The 23461-nt window shown below is 51.0% G+C and overlaps 1 protein-coding gene across 1 annotated transcript in view; it reads right to left on the bottom strand.

Annotated features, from left to right (window-relative positions):
* Positions 1-977: 977 nt before the first annotated feature.
* Positions 978-23461, bottom strand: part of BRPF3 (bromodomain and PHD finger containing 3) — a 37044-nt gene continuing 14560 nt past the window's right edge. Inside the window, exons 7-13 of the mRNA XM_028161229.2 lie at positions 22794-23096; positions 20104-20610; positions 16787-16880; positions 13124-13221; positions 9584-9681; positions 5717-5871; positions 978-3130 (exon numbers count right to left, since the gene is read on the bottom strand). Coding sequence (XP_028017030.2) covers positions 2947-3130; positions 5717-5871; positions 9584-9681; positions 13124-13221; positions 16787-16880; positions 20104-20610; positions 22794-23096 — 1439 coding nt within the window. The 3' untranslated portion in view covers positions 978-2946. The remainder of the gene's footprint in view (positions 3131-5716; positions 5872-9583; positions 9682-13123; positions 13222-16786; positions 16881-20103; positions 20611-22793; positions 23097-23461) is intronic.

Raw genomic sequence — 23461 nt, 5'->3', positions numbered from 1 at the left:
GTTACAACAAATTGAGAACATTCACACTTCAGTGACTTCAATGTCAAGAATTTCATAGGTCCTGTGGAGGTGCTCAGGAGGCCCGTGTCCTCCAGCCATCCCTCCAGACAAGCACAGGAGCCAGGCAGGCCGAGGGGAGAGCACGGGATCGGGATCGGGAGAAGCCCCCCTAGGCCCAGCCCCTGGCAGCCTGTCTCTGGGAACTCGGCCCGGCTGTTCTCCGGGACGTGCCTTTCCAGAAATGTTGGAGCCACAGCTGCTGAGGGGGAGAAAGGTACAAACAGGCCAGCACGGCCTTGAAATGAGTGCAGCCCCAGAAAAGCCTTGGCCAGATCCTTCCCAGGATCCTGCCACCATTTCTTGGCCGGCTGGCCGTGGACAAGTCTTTCAATCTTGGTAGTTTTCCTCATCTGCAAAAGGAAGACCCAATTGGCTCGAGGATCCCTAATGGACAAAGGTGTGAGCATCCGAATTCCATCGCTCGGTGAACAGGGGCTGGAGATGTCCACAGGGCCTTCTCCCACTGAATGAGCACGTGCTCCTAAAGGCACACAGCCACAGGGACCCGAGGCCGGGAGCAAACTGGCCTCCCAGAGCCCCCAGAGGGGCCCATCTTCACACCGTCCCAGGGCTCCCTCTGCAGCTGGGAGCCTGCAGCAGCTGGACAAACCCAGTCTTTTTATTTTTAATTGATTTTTAGAGAGGGGAGGGATATAGGGAAACATCTATGAGAGAGAACCATCAATGGGCTGCCTCTTGTACGCCCCCTACTGAGGATTGGGCCCGCATTCCCATGTCCTGCCCAGGAATCCAACAGGTGACCTCCGGGTGCATGGGTCGAGGCTCAACCACCGAGCCACACCAGCCGGGCTGGACAACTCCATTCTTGACGGCCCTGGCCTGAGGAGGGCGGGGCTGGAGGAGTTAAGGAGAGAGGTGCAGCCGCCCACAGATGACACCAAACGCGACACGGCAACTGCTGCCCATTAGAACATTTATTTCTCAGAGAGAAAATAATTTCAGACAGTCATATTATAGTAGGTAAAATTAACTTCTGTACTCTTTACAAGCATAGATTTTCTGTTTATTACCTCTCTTATACCATCTGTTATAAACAATTCTAGAAAGCAAATAAAGTCACTTTCTACAATAAATAGAGCATCGTGTGCTTCACAGCAGACGCGACCGAGGCACGCAGGCCCCACGCCACAGCAGGATCTGAGCCGTTGCCCATTCCAAAGCGCAGTTTTCAAAATGAGACTCAGAGAAAGGTTCAGAGAGAGAGAGGGGAGAGATACACACAGAAAGAGGAGAAATAGAGAAAGCCCCGAGATCTTACAACACAGGTTGAGACGAAGGTCACAGAGTCCACAGCCGACTGACTACCTGGGGAGAGGGGTGCACTGGCTCCTTAAATACCACACTGTGTGCACTTCAAATACTCGGTCACACAATGGAGGACTAGTCATGGAAACTATAGGCCTGAATAATTTAGAGCAATATTTTACAATTATATACACGTGTCCTTCCCTAGCCATGGGCTGCATTGTATTCTGAGTATTGTACAAAATCCAAACCCCATCCTTTGTGTTCTAGTTCTGTTGCTTCCCTTTAAAACTCTGGCTCGTGTCCCAAATGTATAAGAAGTTGTGGTGGTTGGTTGATTGTATTTTTAAAAACTCGTGTGTGTAAAAATGGCAGTAATCTCCCCAGTGACTTCGTTTTGTCCAAAACTCCCCTATGAAAAATTTAAAACAATGAAAAAGAACGTCAGGTTAAAAATCAACATGGCAATCAGTGGCCTGCACCCTGGCCCGAGACTTTGGTGCCTAAGAGGTGAGAGGAAACACCCGAGAACATCGGAGCCTCTGAAAGTCGTGCTTTGTCAGTCAGCTTCCCATTTCACAGCTTTTTGTCCTTCCGTTTTTGAGAAGGTGATGGTGGGAGGGGGTTGAGGAGAAAGAGGGAGGGGCAGAGGGTCTGAACTAAAAGTGCAGGCTTCCCTGGAGCTGGGAAGTGGGGCGGCCAGGCGGGGCGGGGCCGGAAGACACTGCACTGCAGGCACCACGCCGTCCATGGGGTGGACGGGGCTAGAGGCCGCCGATGCAGGAAAAAAAAGGCCCCAAGGAGCGGAGAGGAAGAAGGAAGGGCAGACGGGCTCCACCTCAACAAGCCGCGACCTCCAAGTGGGCAGGGGGACACTCCCACGTCCAGCCCGTCTGCTGCCAGGAGCCGCCCAGCCTCAGCCTGCCTCTTGGCCAGACAATCCAAGGGGGAAGCTCTCACAGTTGGGTGTCTGCAGACGTAAGGGTCAGCGGGAGGGGGAGCCGCAGGGGGCAGGGGGCATGTGCTGGTGGAGGGGTCACCCGGGTGGCAGGCTGGCCTGTTCTGGGCCCCGAGGAGCAGGCGGAGGCCCCCACCTAGCATAGCAGCTGGCCTCAAAGGAAAACACAAAGACCAGTTTGGTAACGGTTTCTGTCAGTTTGGCACAAGAGAAGGAAAGGAAGAAGGGGAAAGACGGGCGGAGGTGCAGGTGGGACAGGGAAGAGGGGTGATTGGAGGATTTGGGGGGGCGGGTGAGCTCACTGACACTCCCCACGGGACCCGAGTGTACCCACAGCACCTCTGGGGTCAATGTCAGCGCCTCGCTCACCTGAGGTGTGGTTACCTGGGAGTGGGGTGGAGGGGCCGCACACCCTAAAGAGCACGGGACCCCTGCCTCTGAGGCCAGGTCCCTCTCCTTGTTGGGCTCCCAGCTGCTTCTACTTCTAACTGGTTCTTCAGTGGACCAGCCCCTGAGGGAGCTCAGGTGGGAGTTTTTGGCACACAGTAGGCCCAACTGGGGGACCATGCAGTTTGTCAAAACTGGGGCCTCAGCCCAGGCAGCCCCTGGCCTGCTATGAAGGGGACCGAGGCAGGGCAGGCAGACCCAGGCCGGGCCCGCCCTTACAGGTAGCTGGAGGGGACGAAGGAGTGGGGCCCCCGGACACGGCTCAGGTGGATCATAGCTCGGTCGTAGGCCACCTGCACTGACTTGCGGATGCTAGTCTTGCGACCTTCCAGCATCTTGAGCTTGTCCACGGTGTCTTCCACGCCCAGGGGCAGGACTTTATCTCTCGGAAGCCACTGCCTAAAATACAATCACAGTAAGATGCCTGGGCCTTGGTGAGTTGGTCCCACGAGGGTGCCCTCAGCGCCTGCTTGCCCAGGACCAGCGCACAGGAGGGAAGGGACAGGCAGACTGGGACACCTCAGAAAGGAGGCCACCAAGGGACCTGTTTTTGCTGTCAGCCCCCTCTCTGCTCGGGAGGTAGTCAGGGCAGGAGCCAGGGCAGGCCCATGTGCTGCCTCTGGGACTGGCTGAGCCATCGGAGGGCTCCGGGCTCGCCCCTTGCAGAATCGGGGAGCTCTGCTAGGAAGTGGGGCTGATGCCAGGCATTAACGAACTGATCCCTGGGGGCCTGAACCTGGTACTTTTTAAAAATATATCACCAGGTGAATCCAACCTGTGGCTAAGAGCCCATCCTTCAGGTAAGATCCGAGTTTGTATCTTAGTTTGGACTGTGGAGCCCTGGCTTTGCTCATCTATATAAATGAGGATAAATGCAAGTAATTCACATTAAGGACACTGAGGAAACACATAAATTTTCATCAATATTATCATTCTCACTAGCTCCTCCTACCGCCTCATTCTATGGAAGCAAAGGGGAAGCTCCTGCTGGTGCTGAGAAGCCTGAAGTGCTCACCAGCAACGAGCAAGCATGCCTTGCAGTGGCCCCGCACCCAGCCCCGGGCCCAGGACCGAGGCAGAATTCCTGCAGCCGCTGGGTGTTCGGCAGCTGACGGGCAGCTGACGGGCTCTCCGCTGGGGTGTCTCCTGGAATCACCTACAGAAGGGAGCTGCCTGGCCCAAGGTCCCTCCCTCCCCAGGGGCAGCCAGCATTCAATGTCTAGTTGGCCTGGGGGTACAAAGGCACAGCCTCAATTTCTAATTTGGCTACCGAGCCGCCCAGCTCCAGAGCTCCCCATAAGGTCAGCTGAAGCCTCTATGGCGAGAACATCGCAGTTCAACATTTTCTTCTCCAATGCTGCGTCCCTCGTCCCCACAGCTCTCCCCAAAGCTCCGTCCCTTGTCCCCACAGCTCCCCCAATGCTGCGTCCCCCGTCCGCACAGCTCTCCCCAATGCTGCGTCCCTCATCCCCACAGCTCCCCCCAATGCTGCGTCCCTCATCCCCACAGCTCCCCCAATGCTGCGTCCCTCATCCCGACAGCTCCCCCAATGCTGCGTCCCTCATCCCGACAGCTCCCCCAATGCTGCGTCCCTCATCCCCACAGCTCCCCCCAATGCTGCGTCCCTCATCCCCACAGCTCCCCCAATGCTGCGTCCCTCATCCCCACAGCTCCCCCCAATGCCGCGTCCCTCATCCCCACAGCTCTCCCCAATGCTGCGTCCCTCATCCCCACAGCTCTCCCCAATGCTGCGTCCCTCATCCCCACAGCTCCCCCCAATGCTGCGTCCCTCATCCCCACAGCTCCCCCCAATGCTGCGTCCCTCATCCCCACAGCTCCCCCAATGCTGCGTCCCTCATCCCCACAGCTCCCCCCAATGCTGCGTCCCTCATCCCCACAGCTCCCCCAATGCTGCGTCCCTCATCCCCACAGCTCCCCCCAATGCTGCGTCCCTCATCCTACAGCTCCCCCAATGCTGCGTCCCTCGTCCCCAAGGCTCTCCCCCAATGCTGCGTCCCTCATCCCCACAGCTCCCCCAATGCTGCGTCCCTCATCCCCACAGCTCCCCCAATGCTGCGTCCCTCATCCCCACAGCTCCCCCAATGCTGTGTCCCTCGTCCCCACAGCTCCCCCAATGCTGCGTCCCTCATCCCCACAGCTCCCCCAATGCTGCGTCCCTCATCCCCACAGCTCCCCCCAATGCTGCGTCCCTCATCCTACAGCTCCCCCAATGCTGCGTCCCTCATCCTACAGCTCCCCCAATGCTGCGTCCCTCGTCCCCAAGGCTCTCCCCCAATGCTGCGTCCCTCATCCCCACAGCTCCCCCAATGCTGCGTCCCTCGTCCCCAAGGCTCTCCCCAATGCTCCGTCCCTTGTCCCCACAGCTCTCCCCAATGCCGCGTCCCTCATCCCACAGCTCCCCCAATGCTGCGTCCCTCATCCCCACAGCTCTCCCCAATGCCGCGTCCCTCATCCCACAGCTCCCCCCAATGCTGCGTCCCTCATCCCACAGCTCCCCCAATGCTGCGTCCCTCATCCCCACAGCTCCCCCAATGCTGCGTCCCTCATCCCCACAGCTCCCCCCAATGCTGCGTCCCTCATCCCCACAGCTCCCCCCAATGCTGCGTCCCTCATCCCACAGCTCCCCCAATGCTGCGTCCCTCATCCCCACAGCTCCCCCAATGCTGCGTCCCTCGTCCCCAAGGCTCTCCCCCAATGCTGTGTCCCTTGGTCCCACAGCTCTGCCCAGTAAGCCTCCTGAATAAAATTGCCATGTCAGAGTTTTCCCAGGGAATCTGGGCTCAGTTACTATTAACACTACTAATCGGTGTTGTTAGTAACACTAAGTTTCTGCTAACATGGCAAGTGCAGGCCAGCTGCTGGCAGGTAGCGCCTCACCTGAGCCTCTGTGCATCTCTCAGCGACGCAGACTGCACAGCCCCTCAGCCTGCACCCTGCACCTTCCCAGCAGCAGCGCCCACTCACCAGGTGCGCTTGTTGTCAAAAAAGAGGACAAGGAAGAGCTTCTCTCCAGCCTCGGCCTGCTTCTGCTCTCCCAGCTTCAGCACATCCAGTGGGGGGACAGGGATGGGGACGCCATTGTGCAGGAGGCCCTCCCGGGGCATCTTGGGGTCGATGATCTGGAGGTGGGAAAGGAGATGGCACTCAGCTGGGGGGGGACGGGGTGAGCAGGGCAGCCCACCCCAGGACTCACCACCAAACCACCCCACAACCAAGCGACGGAGGTAGACTTCTTCCACGACTCTCAGTACCCCAAAATGGAGATTGACTATTTCCCCAGCTCTGTCCTAATCCTCTGGCCCTGCCCACCCCGTCCTTCAGCAGAGGGAGAAGCTTGCTCCCCGAACTGTCCGGGCCCGGAGCTGAAACAGAAGTGACGGGAGCCCAGCCTGGGGGAGGCAAGTGGGTGGGTGCCTCTGATGTCCCGCGCAGACAGGCAGACTCCTTCCTCCCAGTGTCCCTGAGAGGAGGGGAGTGGAGGCATTTTTCCTTTAGAGCCTTGCAATTCACTTCGGATGCTCAGGGCCTTCCCAGGCCCCCAGCTGTGAAGAGGTTCTGCCAGACAGGGGCCCAGCCTTCGGTTCTAGCCTAACAGCCTCTGGTTACCCACCGCCTTCTTGTCTGACTGTAACTCTCCCTGGTGTGTGGACCAGGTACATTTGTGGCACCTCCACGTAAGATAAGAGAGAAGCTGGAAGACTGAGCTTGGGTTGCTGGGAAGGGACAATGGTGTGGCTGAAACCAGGGCCACTGGACTAATGAATCCTCAAGGCTGCATGTGGCACAAGGGCAGGGGCTCGGCGAAATGCCCGGTAATCAACCACCAGTTCTCCAGCGTCATGGAGCACCGACAAGCCACCAAAGCTCCTCACTAGTCACACGTGGCCAGCTCATTTCACCCTCGTGCTGATGCTGAGAAGTCTCGGACAGCTATTAGCTGAGAGGAAACCGCCAAGCACCGAAGGAGTTGTAGCTGCTTGAGGCCACGGCTGGGACTAAACCCAAGCACCTGAACCCGCTTGGGCCTCTGCTGCCCACTGCCTGCACACAGCCCCTCCTCCAGAGCAACTGGCTGGCCGTCGCGTGTGCTAAGGCCAGAGGGACTTGGAAACCTCCTAAGGGAGCAGCTTTCTCCAGAGATGGAGCAATCTGAACTTCCAGCCCTGTCCTAGGGGCCTCTTCCACAATAAAGCGCTTTCAGTTACCTTCGGGTGTCGGCCAGCCTCTACATTCCTCTCGAGACAAGCAGCTGAACGCAGGTGCTCTGGTTAAGAGTTTACTCCAAGGAAGAACCACACCTACCCTGTCCCCAGCTGTGTGATTTGGTCAAAACCCCGTCTCCCAGCCTGTCTGTCCCTCCTGGGACTGACGCTCAGGGTCCTAATGGAAACCAACATACAAGCCTCCTGAGCTTCCTCCATTACTCTGTTTCCCCTTGACTCAGCCATGCTGGTCACGGGCGGTGGGGTGGATGGTGAGGAATGTCCCTCAAGGCAGAAGCAAGGTGGGTCAGCTGCCGCTGAGGAGAGCTCTGCTCCCTTCTTAAAGCAGACAGAGGCAAATGGGCCCCCAAGTAATAAAGGACGGTCCATTCACTCAAATGTTATGCAGATGCAAAATGACATGGAGATAAAGTTTGTGATAAACTTTAACATAATAAATGTGTGCCTTCACTATTACAGCTGTAATATATAAACAACAAACAGAAGGAACACAAAATGCTTATAGTTGGCATGTTAGAATGGTGGGGATTTATGTGGCTTTTCTCTATTTTTCCAAAACTACTATAATTAGATACATTACTTTATAGAAAAGCAAAAACCATTACAAAAATCCTAAATTTAAAAACTGTATACCCACTATGGATGCAAGTACAGCTGATCCTTGAACACAGCTGTTAGGAGACACCGACCATGTGTGCCATTGAAAATCTGAGTATAGCTTCTGATTCCCCCAAAACTTAACTATATTTGTCTCTTGGTATCCATGGGGGATTGGTTCCAGGACCCCTGTGGTTACCGAAATCCGAGGATGGTCAAGTCCCTTATACAGTCAGCCCTCTGCATCTGCAGATGGGAACCCTGGGTCTACAGAGGGCCAGCTGTGTGTTTATTGAAAAAAAATGCAAGAGTGAGTGGACCCACACAGTTCAAACCCATGTTATTCGAAGGTCAACTGTACACATTTAGGTAAGCACAGTAGAGTATAAATGCTGGAAGGTGGCATTTCACAGATTGTGTTCAGGTGATTGGATTCAGGTGATGATTGAATTTCTTTAATCACGAAAGAAAATGTATCATTAATTAGGTAATTAGAAAGAAAAAAAAAGATTAGTTTTCGTGGCTTTTTTTTGCAGTGACATTAAAAACAACAAAACCTGCGCAGCCTTGGTCACTTCTGCAGGGACCAAGCTGGGAGTCTCAGGAACAGCAGGGCACGGAGCACTGGGAGGACAGCCCTGGGCCCAGCCTCCTCAGTGGCGGATGACAGCATGGATCCCAACGCCTGCCACTGCTAAGGCAGTGAGGCAGGCCACCTGGGTTCCAGTGGGGCTCCAGCAAGGTGTATAACCTTGGAGCTGTGGTTTCCTTGCCTGTCCAGTAAGGCTCTTACTCTCCTTTAAGGAGCTGCTGGAAAGAGCCACACACATGAATGAGCTCTGTGTGCACGCACGAGGTTGGTGGTGGTTCTCAAACTTGGCTACAGATCATCTGGGAAGCTTTTAAGAAATAGTCATGTCAATCTGGTCTCAGAGCGTCGAATGTGGTAGTTCTGAGATGGACCATTAGTATCTGCATTGTTTAAAAAATTCCTCTGGACGATTCTGACAAGCCCCCAAAGTTAGAAAAGCAGCATCTTCCAGGGCCAGATGGACATGACCTCCCCAATACATAAAGAGCTCTAAGAAATAACAATCAATTATAAAAATAGAATTTTTAGCTACTGCTGGTGGGAGTATAACCTGGAACTTTCTAAAGGGCAACCTGGCAATTTGTATCAGAATTTGTATCGACTTTGCCTCAAGAAGGCACTCCTAAGAATTCCCTGTAAAGAAATAATCAGGGATGTGCAAAAAGGCAAAACCACAATATTTCTTGCTGGTTATTTATCATAGTGAAAAACCCAAAACAACTTAAATGAGCAGTTAGGGAATGGTTAAAATAAGGTAAGTACATGCACAGGACTGAAGACAATGCAGTCATTAATGTGATATTGATGAAGAGTATTTGAAGGCATGAGACATGCAAGTGCATGGTATGCTGTTAAGTGAAAGGGAGGTTAAACAGACCATGGTCTTAGATATGCACATATCTTTTTTGAACCAAAAAAAAAAGACTGAGTGGATATACACCAAGGTTATCTCTGAACAGACGGGACTATAGGTGATTTTGAACTCAGTGGCTCAGAACACAGGCATCACACATTTTAAGCTCTAACTCAAATTGCAACCCTGCCACTTAATAGCTAGATGACAAGAGTAACAAATGGATCCTCAGTTTTCCCCCATAAAAATGAAAATAACCATACCTTCCTCAGTATTCCAATTAGCATGAGAAATGTTTAATAAAACACCTAAGCATGATTAGCAGCTTTTAAGATTCTCTATAATGAGCACATATTAGTTTTAAGCATTAGCAAATAAATCCCTAAGAGCTCTAGTCTCTGTTTTCCCAAGCTGGGAGCCTTGTTGGTTTGACCCACCCAAGGCTGGAAGGCACCCTGACTCCCACCACACTCTGATGGCTTGATCCAATCAGATAAGCCCCTGGGGCAAGGCAGGGGCCAGAATCGCCCAGGGAGGGAGGAAGGTGGCATCTGGGGCAGACTCACCAAGGCAGGGTAGGAGGGATAGCCTCGGCACTTGGCCCACACCAGCTCCAGGGGCTCCAGGTCTCCACGGTCTTCAAAGGGCATCAGGAGGCTTCTGCCTGGGGGTGGGGGAGGGGAGGAGACAGTGCCCAAAGGGAACTTGGAATTTTGCCCAGGAGGCCTGCCTGTGGCCTCCATTTGACTGGGGCAGCCTAGGAATGAGTCAGAAACATCCCCTCCACCCTTCCTCTTCCCTGCCCCTTCCTCGGAAGCTCTTAGACTAGATTAGGGGTTGGCAAACTTGGTCGATAAAGGGCCAAGAGTAAATACTTTACGTTTGTGGACCACATGGTCTCTGTTGCAACTACTCAACTCTGCTTTGCAGCAAGAAAGCAGCCACAGATAATCTGTAAATGGATAAGTGTGGCTGTATCCCAATAAAACTTTATTTCTGGGACTGAAATTTGAATTTCTTGTAATTTTCACATATTACAAAATATCGTTTTTTGGTGTGTTTTTTCAATCACCTGAAAACATAAAAACCATTCTTAGCTCATGGGCCCTACAAAAGCAGGCAATAGGCTATACTGTGCTGACCTCTGGATAGCGCTCCTTGGAAAACGTAACTGCTTCATTACCAGGGCCCCGGGAGAAGAACCATCACGAAGCTTGGGCAGAGCCACAGACTGCTCCCTGGACCTCCAAGTGGAGTCCTCACGATGGAGGGTTCATGGAAAAAGACGCCTGGGACAGACTTCGCAGTAAAACCACTTGCTAAGTGAGTTCTTTTCTGACACGGCCACACCTGGCCACAGGTCACCTGGATCACAGCACTCAGCAGGGCCAAGCAGGTCTGCAGGGCCTTCCCCTGCCTACTTTTATCAAACCTCACACTGGGTGTTTCACCCGGGGCAGGCACGTCCCTTCAGTTTCCTCTGTTTTGCACCCAATGCACTAGCACACATGGATGGGTGCTTTACAAAACATCTAACACACAGAGGAACCTCCCTTCCCCTCCCCATAACTATAACCGGGGAAACCAAGGAAAAAGGCCCAAATCTCAGAGTGGACATTATGTTTCTAAGGAAACATTACCATCCCCACTTATGATTTCTTAAAAATGTACTACTAATAATGAGGTATTGTTTCTACCTATTGAGTCAATAGCAATAATAACAAAAAGATAACACCCAATTCCGCAGAGGCAGGCTGAGGGAACTGCAGACCAGCCAATCCTCCCAGAATGCAATTTGGTGTAAGTCTCAAAAGATATAAAAAAAAGTATGAACCATCTGCTCTAGTAAATTCCTTCCCTGGAAACTTAGTCGAAAAAAATAACTTTAAAACCAAATAAAAAGATTTTGAACAAAAATATCGGTTTACTATGTATAAACTCGGAAATAATCAAGTGTCTAACAATTGAAGGGTTAAAATTTTTTTTAATCTTTTTTTTTTTTTTTTATTCTCACGCAAGGACATTTTTCCATTGATTTTTAGAGAGAGTAGAAGAAAGTGGGAGAGAGAGAAACACTGATGTGACAGACACATCAATTGGTTGCCTCCCGCACACACTCCCACCAAGGCTGGGAGCCTGCAACCAAGGTACATGTCCTTGACTGGAATTGAACCTGGGATCCTTCAATCCTCAGGCCGACGCTCTATCCACTGAGCCAAACCAGCTAGGGCTGAAGGGTTAATTATAATGAACTGATTGAAAGATACATTGTTCTAGTGATGAAGACATATAAAGATTATGTCGATATGAAGAAAACACTGAAAAAGGGAGAATACAGAAGAGCATGTGTTTTAGGTTAGCATTTTGTTAAAAATGTGTCTGAAATGTGTAGAAGGCAACACAGAAATGAAGACAACTATGCTAAGGTGATGAAACAGTGGGAGGTCAATTTCCTTCAGTGGCATTTTAATAAGTATGTGGTTTTAAAATAAGAATAAAATATCAAAATGTCACCAGCAGAAGCACAAAGTACATGCCAATCCTCTCCTAATTTTGTACCTAGACGTGAGCCTTGCCTCCTGGGTGCTGACAGTCGGCAGTAATGAAACACGCAGGCTTGCATTCATCAACACATACAAGAAAAACAGGGAGGCCAAGGGAAGATAACGCGGCTGGGAAAAGGAAAGAGAAGAGAAGCCCTGCAGCCTGATGAGAGCTTTTAGGACAGGCATCCAGAGAGCACACACCAGGCATCCAGAGAGCACACACCAGGCATCCAGAGAGCACACACCAGGCATCCAGAGAGCACACACCAGGCATCCAGAGAGCACACACTAGGCATCCAGAGAGCACACACCAGGCATCCAGAGAGCACACACCAGGCATCCAGAGAGCACACACCAGGCATCCAGAGAGCACACACCAGGCATCCAGAGAGCACACACCAGGCATCCAGAGAGCACACACCAGGCATCCAGAGAGCACACACCAGGCATCCAGAGAGCACACTCCAGGCATCCAGAGAGCACACACCTGCATCTGCTCATCCTGAGCAGCACCCAGGCCCGCCCTGCCCTTTATTCCCTCCATCTAAGGAGAAAAGACCCACGCATTTCACTGTTTGGACCAGCTGCAGTGTGTGTCATGAGGAGAAGGCTGGAAGCACTGGATCACATGAAATGACAGGTCACGTGTGTGATTCAGGGATACAGGCTATCACAGATGACTCCAGGGAGGGAAGACAGGCAGTATTTACTGAGATTACAAATGCACACTTCCTTCAGCGCCGCCACTCCACTTCTATAGATACACCCCCCACAAATACAAAATGATCCATGTACAAGGTTGCTCACTGCAACACTCATTATAGCACATCAGTGAGAACAATCGAAATGTGCATCTGTAGAGAGCTGGCCAAGTAAATGATGCACTCCTATATAATGGGACATTAGGCAGACGATGAAAACCACAGAAGGATCTCTAAAGATATATTATTCACTGAAAAGAAAAAAGCATGGTTTAGAGCAGGGGTAGGGAAACTTGTTTCTGCCAAGGGCCACCTGGATATTTAAGACATCATTCGCAGGCCATACAAAATTACCAACTTACAAATTAGCCTGCTGTATTTGGTCGAACATTTAATTAGCTCCCCCCTAACGCCTCGGCAGGCCCAGACCAAATGACTGCGGGCCTTATACGGCCTGCGGGCCCGACGGTCCCCAGCCCCGGTTTAGAGGGGCACATGTAGAGTAGGCTTCTCTAGTCACTCTCCTACACGTACACGGGAGTTTGGGCTTGTGTGTGTAAGGGTTACACCTGGAAAGACAAAAGAAACTGCCAGCAGAGGTTGTCCTCAGGAGGGGAGCACTGGTTTTCCATTACGCAGCCTTTTATACCTTTCTGACTTTTGTTATCATAGGCATCTATTACCAATTCAAATTTAAGATGAATTGGGGGGAAATAAAAATGACTATGAATGACCTGGGAAGGAAGACCCTGCCCAGTGCCCAAGGATTTCGAAGAGCTCACAGTCTAGCCAGACCACAGAGCTGGTTCTCCGGAAGGCCTGTCCCCACCCCCAAATCCATCTGTACATTGCTCCTCACCTGAGCTGCTGTAGTCAGAGTCTCCGTTCACACTTTCCAGGAAGGGCACTCGAGACAAGGCTGGCTTCCCACGGCTGCGTTTGGGGGGCACCAGACCACTGCATACAGAGCAGGGAGGGAAGGGGAAGAAAGGAGCAATTCAATGACTAACACCCCCACTCCTGCTCCCTAATGGCTGACAGGAGTGGAGCTGCATAAACCCTGCAAGGAGAATGGTTTCTCACCTTCCCCTAAAAACTCACACTAAGCCATAATACATTTCAGAAAGTTCCCATGAGGCTTGGAGGAACCATTTCCTCCATGTGAAAGGACTGAACCTGGCAAGACATGCCCGCGGGGCCTTGGACTTCATCCAGAGCAAAGCTCATCCCAGGCAACTTGAGGAAGGCCCATCTCACATCTGCCCAGAATTCTTTGCTCTGTGGCTCATACTGCTTGTTCTTTAGAAATCAATTTACTTTTTAGAGGTATAAAAATCTGCCTCTTTCCCAAATTTTTTAAAGGACTTGTCCTACTTCTTTAATTAGAAAAGACATTTTTAAATTGGGAAAAATTCCACTTCTCACTGTCACTTTGTGTGTGTGAATTTGTCTTAGACAAAGATGGATTTTTTTTTAACATGTCTACTGTAAGGAGATTAAAATAATTAGACAAAGACTAATGGTAATAAGCAAAAATGAGAACAGTAATACCAGAGTAATGGTATAACTTGAACCCACAGAGGCATCAGTGTTTTTAAGTAGCTCCCAATGCAATTCTAATGCACAACCATAGTTGGGAGTCTCTGCTAAAAATAATGTGACTAGGGCTTTCTTTCCATCCAAACTTTAAAAAATATTACCACTATATAATTTTTCCAACTAAAAAAGTGCTTAAAAGACAGGCCAACAATTTGCAGAAGAACAGAAATGCTAAGAGACCTCTGGTGGGACAAGAGGCGGCCAGGGTTAGGACTGGCTGGTTTATCGAATCGGACTGTCTGTATCATGTCTAATACAGAACACCTGCACAACCAGAACTCAATGAACCATAATCCTTCAGTAAGTAGTAGGTTGGGAGTTTTTTTCCTGCTAGTCAAAATGAAGGCTTGTTTGGAAAAACACAAAGAACGCCCAATTCACATTTAGGCTTCGGTTCCCACTCACCCTACAAAAATCTGTCACTGAGCCTAGAGACTCTGAGGCCTTATAAAATAGAAGGTACTAGTAGTTTTATTAGGAAAGCCTCTACAAGTTCACATCATGGATCTGAGAAGACATCTTCAAATACCACAGAAGAGGGCCCAGCAAAGTGATTAAGAGATTAAACTGGGGAGCCAGACTTCCTGGGTTCAGAACCCAGCTCTTTACTCAATAGTTCTGTGACCTTGAGCAAGTTACTCAGCCTCTTTGATGCTCGTGTCCCCCATGTGTTGCTGTGAGGACTTAATGGATTAATACACAGGAAGCACTCAGGAAGTGCACATACAGCACATACCAAACACTCAATAATTGGCAATTCTTTAACATTATAAGAAGGGCAGTAAATTTTAATGTCTCACTTTAAATATTATAAACTACTAATGTACTATCAAATGATGAATTCTGAGAAGGATAAGCTCAAAGAAAATGGATACAACACCAAAACTAGGTCTGTATTTTCCTGTTTCATAGGAAAAAGCACAAGTGTGCCCTAGACGGGCAGCTCAGTTGGTTAGAGCTTTGTCCAGATATACCAAGGTTGCAGGTTTGATCCCCAGTCAGGACACATACAAGAAGCAACCAATGAATGCATAAATAAGCGGAACAAACCAATGTTTCTCTCTCTCTCCCTCCCTCCCAACCCTTTCCCCCCTCTCCCCCTGCTACCTCTCTCAAATCAATAAATAAAATTTAAAAAAAGGAAAAGAAAAAAGCACAAGTGACTTAACCATCACCTGCATTTCAGCCTCTCTCCCATGTTACCCAGGCCTAAGCAGAATTACTCTGTCTTCTGGTTTAATATTCAACTCTGCCCTTCAGAAGATAAGCTCCATGAGAGCAGACACCTCATCAGTGCCTAGTATAGTTCCTGGCTCATTAGGTGCTCAATTAATAACTGAAGGACTGACCCATAGAAAGATGGTGCAGCCCTAACCTGCTCAGAAAATCATTAGGACAGATAAACCAAGGGGCACATGGCGGGTGGGGTAGAATTGGTGACCAGAAGTTCTTTCTAATTCTGGGATTATATGATTATCGAGTTAATGATTGTCCTTTATGTACTTATCACCATAGCATAGAAAAAAAAAATTAAGAAAAAACCCTGCAGCCAGAGCCCCTGAATCTCCTGTTTTAAACCTTGAAATTCCACTGAGTTAAAGAGGAAATGCCTTCCAAGGGCATGTTTTCCATGTTGAGTAGGGCCCCAGACAGACCAGAAGCACTGGCTGGAAGGCTGCACAAGGCAAGCACACTGGAGCCTGGCCTGGCTTGCTTCTTGTCCAGAGCTGGGAAGAGTGCCCTTCACAGAGGGGAGAGCCCAACACACCTTCGACCTTTAGTTAAGGTGTAGGAAGGGACACTCTTACCCCACCCCCAATGAACGGGGTTTCCAGGCACGATACCTTTGAAGGGAGGCAGGAACCCCACCCCAGGCCCAGACTAGAAGCATCTTAGAAGAGCCTGAAATCACTGCCTCTTCTCTGATGTGTTCTTTCCCATCTACTCCCCCTGTATCTGTAGAGGGCAGCATGGGAGGGAGTAAGAAAGGGCAACTCTGAGGTTTGGTGGGGAGGGAAACCTCAAAGGAGCCACTGAAAGCTGGGCCGGGCAACAGCGGGAACCGGTCCAGGCCCACGGGGTATGGGGGCTTCCCATGGACCACCAGGAGCCCAGGAGCCAGGTTAGAACAGGCACTACAGAACGCACACCCAACCTGCCTTGGAGGTGCTTCAAGCACAGACACACAGTCTTCTGGTGCTCGTTCCCGGACCATCTCCCCTGCTCTGAACGCAGAATCCATTCAGCAGCCACATGGAGGGACCGTGAGGTCAGCCTTTGTGGCACTGAGGGTCGCCCATTTCCAAGAGTCCCACACTCCCTGGTTTCTTGTACAGCTCACAAGACAGAGCAGGGGCTCAAGGAACTCTTGCATGTGGAAGAAACATTAAGGCTCTGGTATCAGCAATCCTCCCTTTAGCTAAAAGAATGGGAAAAGAAACTCTTTGTTGAGCTGGGACCTTTGGCTAAGAAAAGGCAATTTCAAATCTCCTATCAGCTCATTTATTATCCTTATACCACACCTCTAAAGGGGCCATAGCTATGATGACCCAAAAGGCATAGGATGAACCCATGTCTGTAATGAGCTGGGTTATCTGAGTGGGTCGGGGGACAGGTGGAGGACTGGCTCAAATATTAACTTCTCTGGGCAATAGAGATATGGCTGGCCCGCTTTCTAGAGCCAAACTCAGCTCCATAAACCCTGTAAAGCACCAGCATCACCCCTCCCCTCCTAGTCAGATCAGGCCTGAGAGTCAAGGGTCATGCTGTTTTCTAGGAGCTCCCACGGTTACAGACCAGAGGCCTCAGGAAACAGCAGGGGTGGGGAAAGAAAACATCCGAGATAAGCAGAAAGAGGTTCAAGCTGTAGCCGAACGGAGAGTAAAGGGAGAGGTGGTGAAGCTTTGGGGACAAGTGTTCTTACCTGCAAGCTTCAAACGCCAGTCCACCACTGAGACCCAAACTACATTCCGAGTCAGACCCGCTTTCCGTGTGTTTTCCGAAGCCGTTGGTTACGCCTGCCAAGGACACACAGAGTGAGCCCGAGTGCAGCACCCCTCCCCTCCCGCCCCCGCCTCTCGCTGCAGCATGGCCACCACAGGAGGGCGCAGCGAGGAGGGGTGGAGAATGCTGTGCCCACCCCTGTGGGAAATGGTCTTGGGTGGTAGAATCTGATACAGATTTGGGGGAAATGTTGGCGGGGACAATGAGCAGACACTGCGTTTGTTTTCCCTTCCTCTGGTTTCACTGTAAGGAAAACACAGCTCACTCCAGTTACTGTCATCTGGCTACAAAGGGAAACACCAACACTTCCCCACCCCGCTGGCTTACAAGTCCCTGGATCTGCTTCCCATTTCAAGCCTCGATTATCAGGGAGTCTCCTCTGCCTCTTGGGGAGCCCACCCGCCTGGCCTCTTCAGATAAACACTCACACATCCTATCTATCACACACTGGCAACAGCTAGCTTCATTCTTTGGGGATGGTGTCAGGGAGGTTGGGCAGGATAAGGGCTGTGTAACCACGCCTGGAGATATCCAACAGGGCCTGTCAGACTTGAGGATGGGGGACTTTTCCGCAGAACTGAAGCGGACCAGCCCTTCCTGGGACAGGGAGTCAGCATTCCCTGGGGTCTAGACTGGGCTCTCAAGCACAGGCCCCCTCCCTTTCTTCTTTAAGCCTTGGCCTCCCCTTCTGTCAAGATAATACGTTCTCACTCACCGAGGATGCTATTAAGTATGAATGAGAGGAGGTCTGTTTACAGCAGGCAGCCCTTTGGAGGCAGATGAAGACTACCTGCTCATCTCAGGGACATGACTCTCATTGGCTGTGAAGCTTCAACTCTCCTCTGTCCCCCCAATTCTTAACCACAATCCAGAGTGCTGCAAGTCAGAGCGCTAAGTCAAGAGCTCTAAGTCGCCTTGGCCAGAAAACTGTGAGGCAAGTCATACCTGGCAGAGCAGGTGTCTGAGCCAAGATATCTGGACACTGACCTAGCGCTGCCTCTAACACTGTGACCTCAATTTAAGTCACTAAGCCAGCTGTGCTACTTAGGTGCCTCATCTGTAAAGGACCAACACCTGTTTTCATGAGGGTCAAAGAAGGGTGTGCAGAAGCATTCCTGAGCACAGGGCAGCCGCTCTAGAGAACAGACTAGCGGTATCCCCAAGCCGGGGGCCCTCTCGGCTTGGGTGAGCCTGATGCCCGCCTTCCCAGTAGCAGGCCTTGTCATTTTCAGAGCAGTGTTCTCAGTGTTGCTTGGCTGTGCCTGACGTGGCTGAGAGGATGACAGCGATAACTGCTACCATCTACTGCTACATGCCAAGTGCCTCATACAGACTATTTCCCATCCTTAGAGCCCTGCAAAGCAGGTGTCACTAGCCCCCAGTTAGAAATAAGGAAACAGCCTGTTCAATTTGCCCCAGCTAATTACTTTGATGCACAGCTGCTAAGAAGACAGAATTTGAACGCAGGTCTGCCTAACTGCAGGCCTCAAGCTCTTGACTATACCAATCTACTCCCCTAATACAGAGAAGCTTGGGCCAGATGGGAAGAGAAGGTATTACTGGTAACAAAGTGATAGGAAGGAAGAGGGAAAAGCAGAAAAAGCATGTGCTGGCCATACATCCCAAAGCCACCACATAAAAGGACATGAGAGGGACATGAGGAGCAACAACCAAGAGCAGGCCCCTCCCCACACAGCAAGCTGGCCTTCCATATCCCACCGAGACTCAACTACTCTGTCTGCCAGTGTGGGCCCTGCACATTCCTGCCCACCTCACCATCCAGCCTTGGCTCCCGACTCTCCAAACTGTCCCTCTCAGAGACTGTCCTTGTTTCCACACACACCTGGGCCTGACCCCTTTGTCCCATCTACTCCTTTCCATTCTGCCCTCAGCCCCTAGGGACAACTCAGGCATCAACTCTTCATGCAACCTTCCCTACTCCTCCAGCTCATGGTCCCTGAACACCTCCAGCAGTGCTGTCACCTGACATATAACCACCTACTGTCCAGCACTGTGGCACCTCTGACCCCAAGAGCCTCCCCACTAGCCTATGAACCCTCCTGCAGCTGGAACTAGCCTAATTACCTGCCCCTCCCCGAGGCCAGCTGGTGCTGGACACATAGTAAGGATTCTTTAGTGACTGAGCCCCCATTACCCACTTCTGAGATGCATTTCTACCATCCCTGGCTCACTCTCCTACAGCCACATTGGTTCCCTCGCTGTTCCTCAGACGTGCAGGCACGTTCCCACACAGGGCCTGTGCACCTGCTAGTCTATCTCTGTGTTTTTTGAATGTTCTTCTCCCAGATTCCAAACAGCTCACACCTTCAACTCCTTCAGATCTTTAGTCAAATGTCACCTCCTCGAAAGGCCTCTCCTGGCCACTCTCTAATACCACCCCAGCATCCCTAATGCCCCTTCCCTGTTAGTTTTTTCTCCAAACTTCTAATATAAGATACAACCCACTCACTTGCCTTTAATATATCTTCCCTCCAAGGGAGGAGACTTTTGCCCCAGTACCTAGAACAGGGGTCCTCAAACTTTTTAAACAGGGGGCCAGTTCACTGTCCCTCAGACCGTTGGAGGGCCGGACTATAGTTTAAAAAAACTATGAACAAATTCCTATGCACAATGCACATATCTTATTTTGAAGTAAAAAAAAAAACAAAACAGCCGAAACCGGTTTGGCTCAGTGGATAGAGCGTCGGCCTGCGGACTCAAGGGTCCCAGGGTTTGATTCCAGTAGGAGGTGTGCAAGAGGCAGCTGATCGATGTTTCTCTCTCATCGATGTTTCTAACTCTCTATCCCTCTCTGTAAAAAATCAATAAAATATATTAAAAAACAAACAAAAAAAACAGCAAAAACACCTGCATGTGGCCCGCGGGCCGTAGTTTGAGGACGCCTGACCTAGAAAAATGCCTGATATAAATGCCTGATGAATGAATGAACTAAAATGAAGACAGGACCTATTTTACCAAGTACAACTTTGCATCCCCATCAGGGCCAAAGAGAGCCCCAGACACAGGCTAGCCCTCTCAAAATACTTGCTCAAAGCCTATTTCCCCAGGCCTCTACTCATCATGTGCCAGGCCCAACTGTGAGCCGGGGAGCCCTCACTGCTACTACTGGCATCCACAGGAGCTATTAGGGAGCTGGACGACTGGGGGAGGTGATGGCTGGCAAGGCAAAGCAGAGAAGCAGGAAAAAAGTAGTGAGAGAAGTCACAGGCAGATCACCTGCTTCTTCCTCCTGCTGGGAGGACCTCTCCCCGTCACTCTCACTACAGCTCCTGCTCCTTGGCCGCTTCCGGGAGTGCTGCTCATCCTCCATGCTGCCAGGAGAGGCAGGAGAGCCCGCTGCACCATGGTCCTCGCCGTTCTCCAGGGCCCCATCTGGGCTCCTCTGCAGCTTAACCCCATTCTTGGCCTTCTTAAAGAGGACTGAGGTGCGGCGGCCCACACTACTGAGCGGGGCACCGTCAGGGTCATCGGAGGCCATGAGGGTCAGTCTGTTGATGCCACCGTCACTGAGCAGGTGTTGAAACGGCTCGTTCCCTAGCTGCAGAGGTGATTTTCGCAAAAGCTCATCTTCTTCCACCTTTCTGGGTTTTAGGAATCGGCTTGGAGGTTTGTTGTCACTGATGGGTTTTAGAGTGGGGGGATCTGGAGGGGATTCTTGCTCAGACAAGGAAGGTGCAGGCCCAGTGGGCTCCAGGGTTGGTGGGGGAGGCAGTTTGGAGTCATCTGTTAGAGAAAAAGAGAACCTGCTTGAACATTTTAGAAAAAGTCTGCCGCTATGAGCCAGCTAATGACACTGATAACCAAGAACCAGAACCAAAGGCACTAGCTGGTACAGGCTTGAGAAGCATCCCAGGTCTCAGTCTGAGGTGAAGAGAAGGTAGGACTAAGTTTTCTCAACACTAGTAGTCCTCAACCCTGGCCATGAATTAGGATCACCTAGGAAGTTTCTTAAAAATGTCAATGCCCAAGTCCTATTCCAGACCACTGAAACGAAACCTCTAAAGATGAGGCATTCCTTTTTAAGCTTACCAGCGGAGTCTGATGAGGTGCGCGTTACACACCATTGCTCCACACCTGAGAAAGCCAACGGCTGCCTGCTTCATCACTAATTAGGTGAGTCTCAGCTGCACAAATTAGGAGTCTACAGTTCTCATTAGACTCAAATGTTTTCCCATCTTTCACTGTATTTTGGTTCATATCACCCAATGAAGGAAATAGGACAAGCAGAAAGAATAAGTTTATAGATACGGAAAAATGAGGCCAAGTAAGTTAAATCGGGGATTCCCAAACCTGTCTGTTCACCTACCACCTTGAAACTTTTATTTTTTAAGAATTTTTATGTTGATTTTTAGAGCAAAAGGGAGAAGGAGGGAAGAAGAGAGAGAGGGAGAGAGGGGAAGAGGGAAAGAGGAAGAGAGGGAGAGAGAGAGAGGGAGAGAGGGGAAGAGGGAAAGAGGGAGAGAGGGAGAGAGGGAGAGAGAGAGAGAGAGAAGAGGGGGAGAGAGAAAGAGAGATTGATTTGTTGTTCCACTTATTTATGCATTCGTTGGTTGATTCTTGTATGTGCCTTGACCAGGGGTCAAACTCACAATCTTGGTGTACCCGACTGCACTCTAACTAACTGAGCTACCTGGCCATGGCCGAAACTTTTAAAAACAGATTCCAAACCAAAGCCGAGACTGCCCTAATCTGTATCTCTGGGAGGTGAACCCTGGGAATTTTGTTCGAAATCCTTCAGGGGTGGAAAACCTTTTTTCTGCCAAGGGCCATCTGGATATTTGTAACATCATTCTGGGGCCATACAAATGATCACCTTAAAAATTGGCCTGCTGTATTTGGTCAAACTGTAATTCACTCACCCCTAAGGCCTTGGCAGGGCCAGACCAATGATTTCACGGGCCTTATATGGCCCGCGGGCCGGACGTTTCCCACTCCTGCGCTAGGAGCTGCTGCAAGCTGGGCCACTGGGCATGACCCTATGCTGCCACAACCTGGGATGGCCATACTGCCATGGGGACACATGCTGGCTGCCACATGGGGAGTGAGGAAGAATCACAACAGACACAAAGTCCTTTTAAGCCAAATATGACCTCTCAGCCATGTCCCCATTCTTTGCCAATCTAAAATGGGCCATTCCCTGTAATTTGGCCCCCTTCCCTCTGGAAATAATTCTCAACATTTTGAACTGTGTAGATGACAGTCCCTCCCAAGCCATAGGCTCAGATCCAAGGATAGGTAGGAAGGAGACAATTCTGTACCCAGTGACACGGGAGAATGGGAAGCAGCTCAGGTTTCAAGCCCTGGAGTCTCTGAGAATCACTTCCCCAGCTGTCTTTGCAATCTGGCCTTTCTGCTTTGGGATGGACCTATAGACTCGGCCAGCTAGGGTCAGAGCCATGAGGCAGCTTGAGAGCCCAGACTATCTTTAGGGTCTTTCTTTTCTATAGCCCCCGCCCCCCACAACGTGAGCTGCTCTAAGAGCCTCTCTACATGATGGTATAGATGAGCTGATATTTAACTGGTATGTGCAATATGACCATATCAGGTGCAAAATACTAAAATATTTCTTTACTGGTTAATAACAGCTGCTGAGCCCCAGCCTCTGAAACTCCCTGAACCTGCCCACAATCCAGCAACTAAATATCCACATCAGTGGCCACCAGGAGTTCATTCCAATATAACAATCAACACCTACTCTGACTGATAAACTTTGGTCTCTACTGATAGTTAAATATTTTGAATATCAACCCTGGGCATAAGCGGAAGTGTGACCCCTCCAAGGGCTTCTGCTTGTCCACAAAGATCAGACCTAAACTCAAGGAAGGACGCTTCTACTCAGGATTTCAGCTTAACCCTTGCTCCCTTCCCCTTCCTCAGCATCCTGCCTGTCCGTGACCATCTCTCACCTCTGTCCCCATCGTCTTCTGGCTCCTCCTGCAGGGCCTGCTCCAGCGCAGCCACATCTCCCTGGGGCCCTGCGAGAAGCTCCTCATGGGACACAGTCTTGTTCAGTGAGGGCGGCTGTGGTGGCGGTGGCTGTGCCAGCTTCTGCCGAAGAGCATTGATCTCCCGGCGCAGCATGCGGACGCGGCGGGTCCGGGCCCCACTGGACCGCATGGCACTCACCAGGTCCAATTTCTCTAGCAGCTCCTTCAGCTGCACCTCCGTGGACAAATGGGCCCGGTTCTCTGGGATGAGGATGTTGTCCACTGCCAGGGAGAAGGGAAGAGAGAAGGGGCTGAAGGACCTGCTTAGCCCAGGGGAAGGGGAAGGGGAAAGGGCTGAATCCTTTGGATGCAAAATATTCTCCTGGAATGCCTGAGCCAGTGGCTTCTAGCAATATCACTGTGGGGCCTTGGCCCTGGCACCACAGCTGCCCATAGGGCAGCCACAAGGACAAGGTCAGAATCTGGGAAACATCTGCAGGAAGCATTCCACAGTCACGATTATGGGCTCTATGGAGCAGGCACGAGGCAGCTTGGCAGTTCCCTGGCCTGAGTGACTGTTTGGCTGCTGCCATTGAAAAGCAGAGAGCAGGGTCAGGCAGAGCGCGGGCTCCGAGGCAATTCCGTTC

This window comes from Eptesicus fuscus, chromosome 10, assembly GCF_027574615.1.
Source record: "Eptesicus fuscus isolate TK198812 chromosome 10, DD_ASM_mEF_20220401, whole genome shotgun sequence".
NCBI lineage: Eukaryota > Metazoa > Chordata > Mammalia > Chiroptera > Vespertilionidae > Eptesicus > Eptesicus fuscus.
This window is presented reverse-complemented; position numbering and strand designations above follow the sequence as displayed.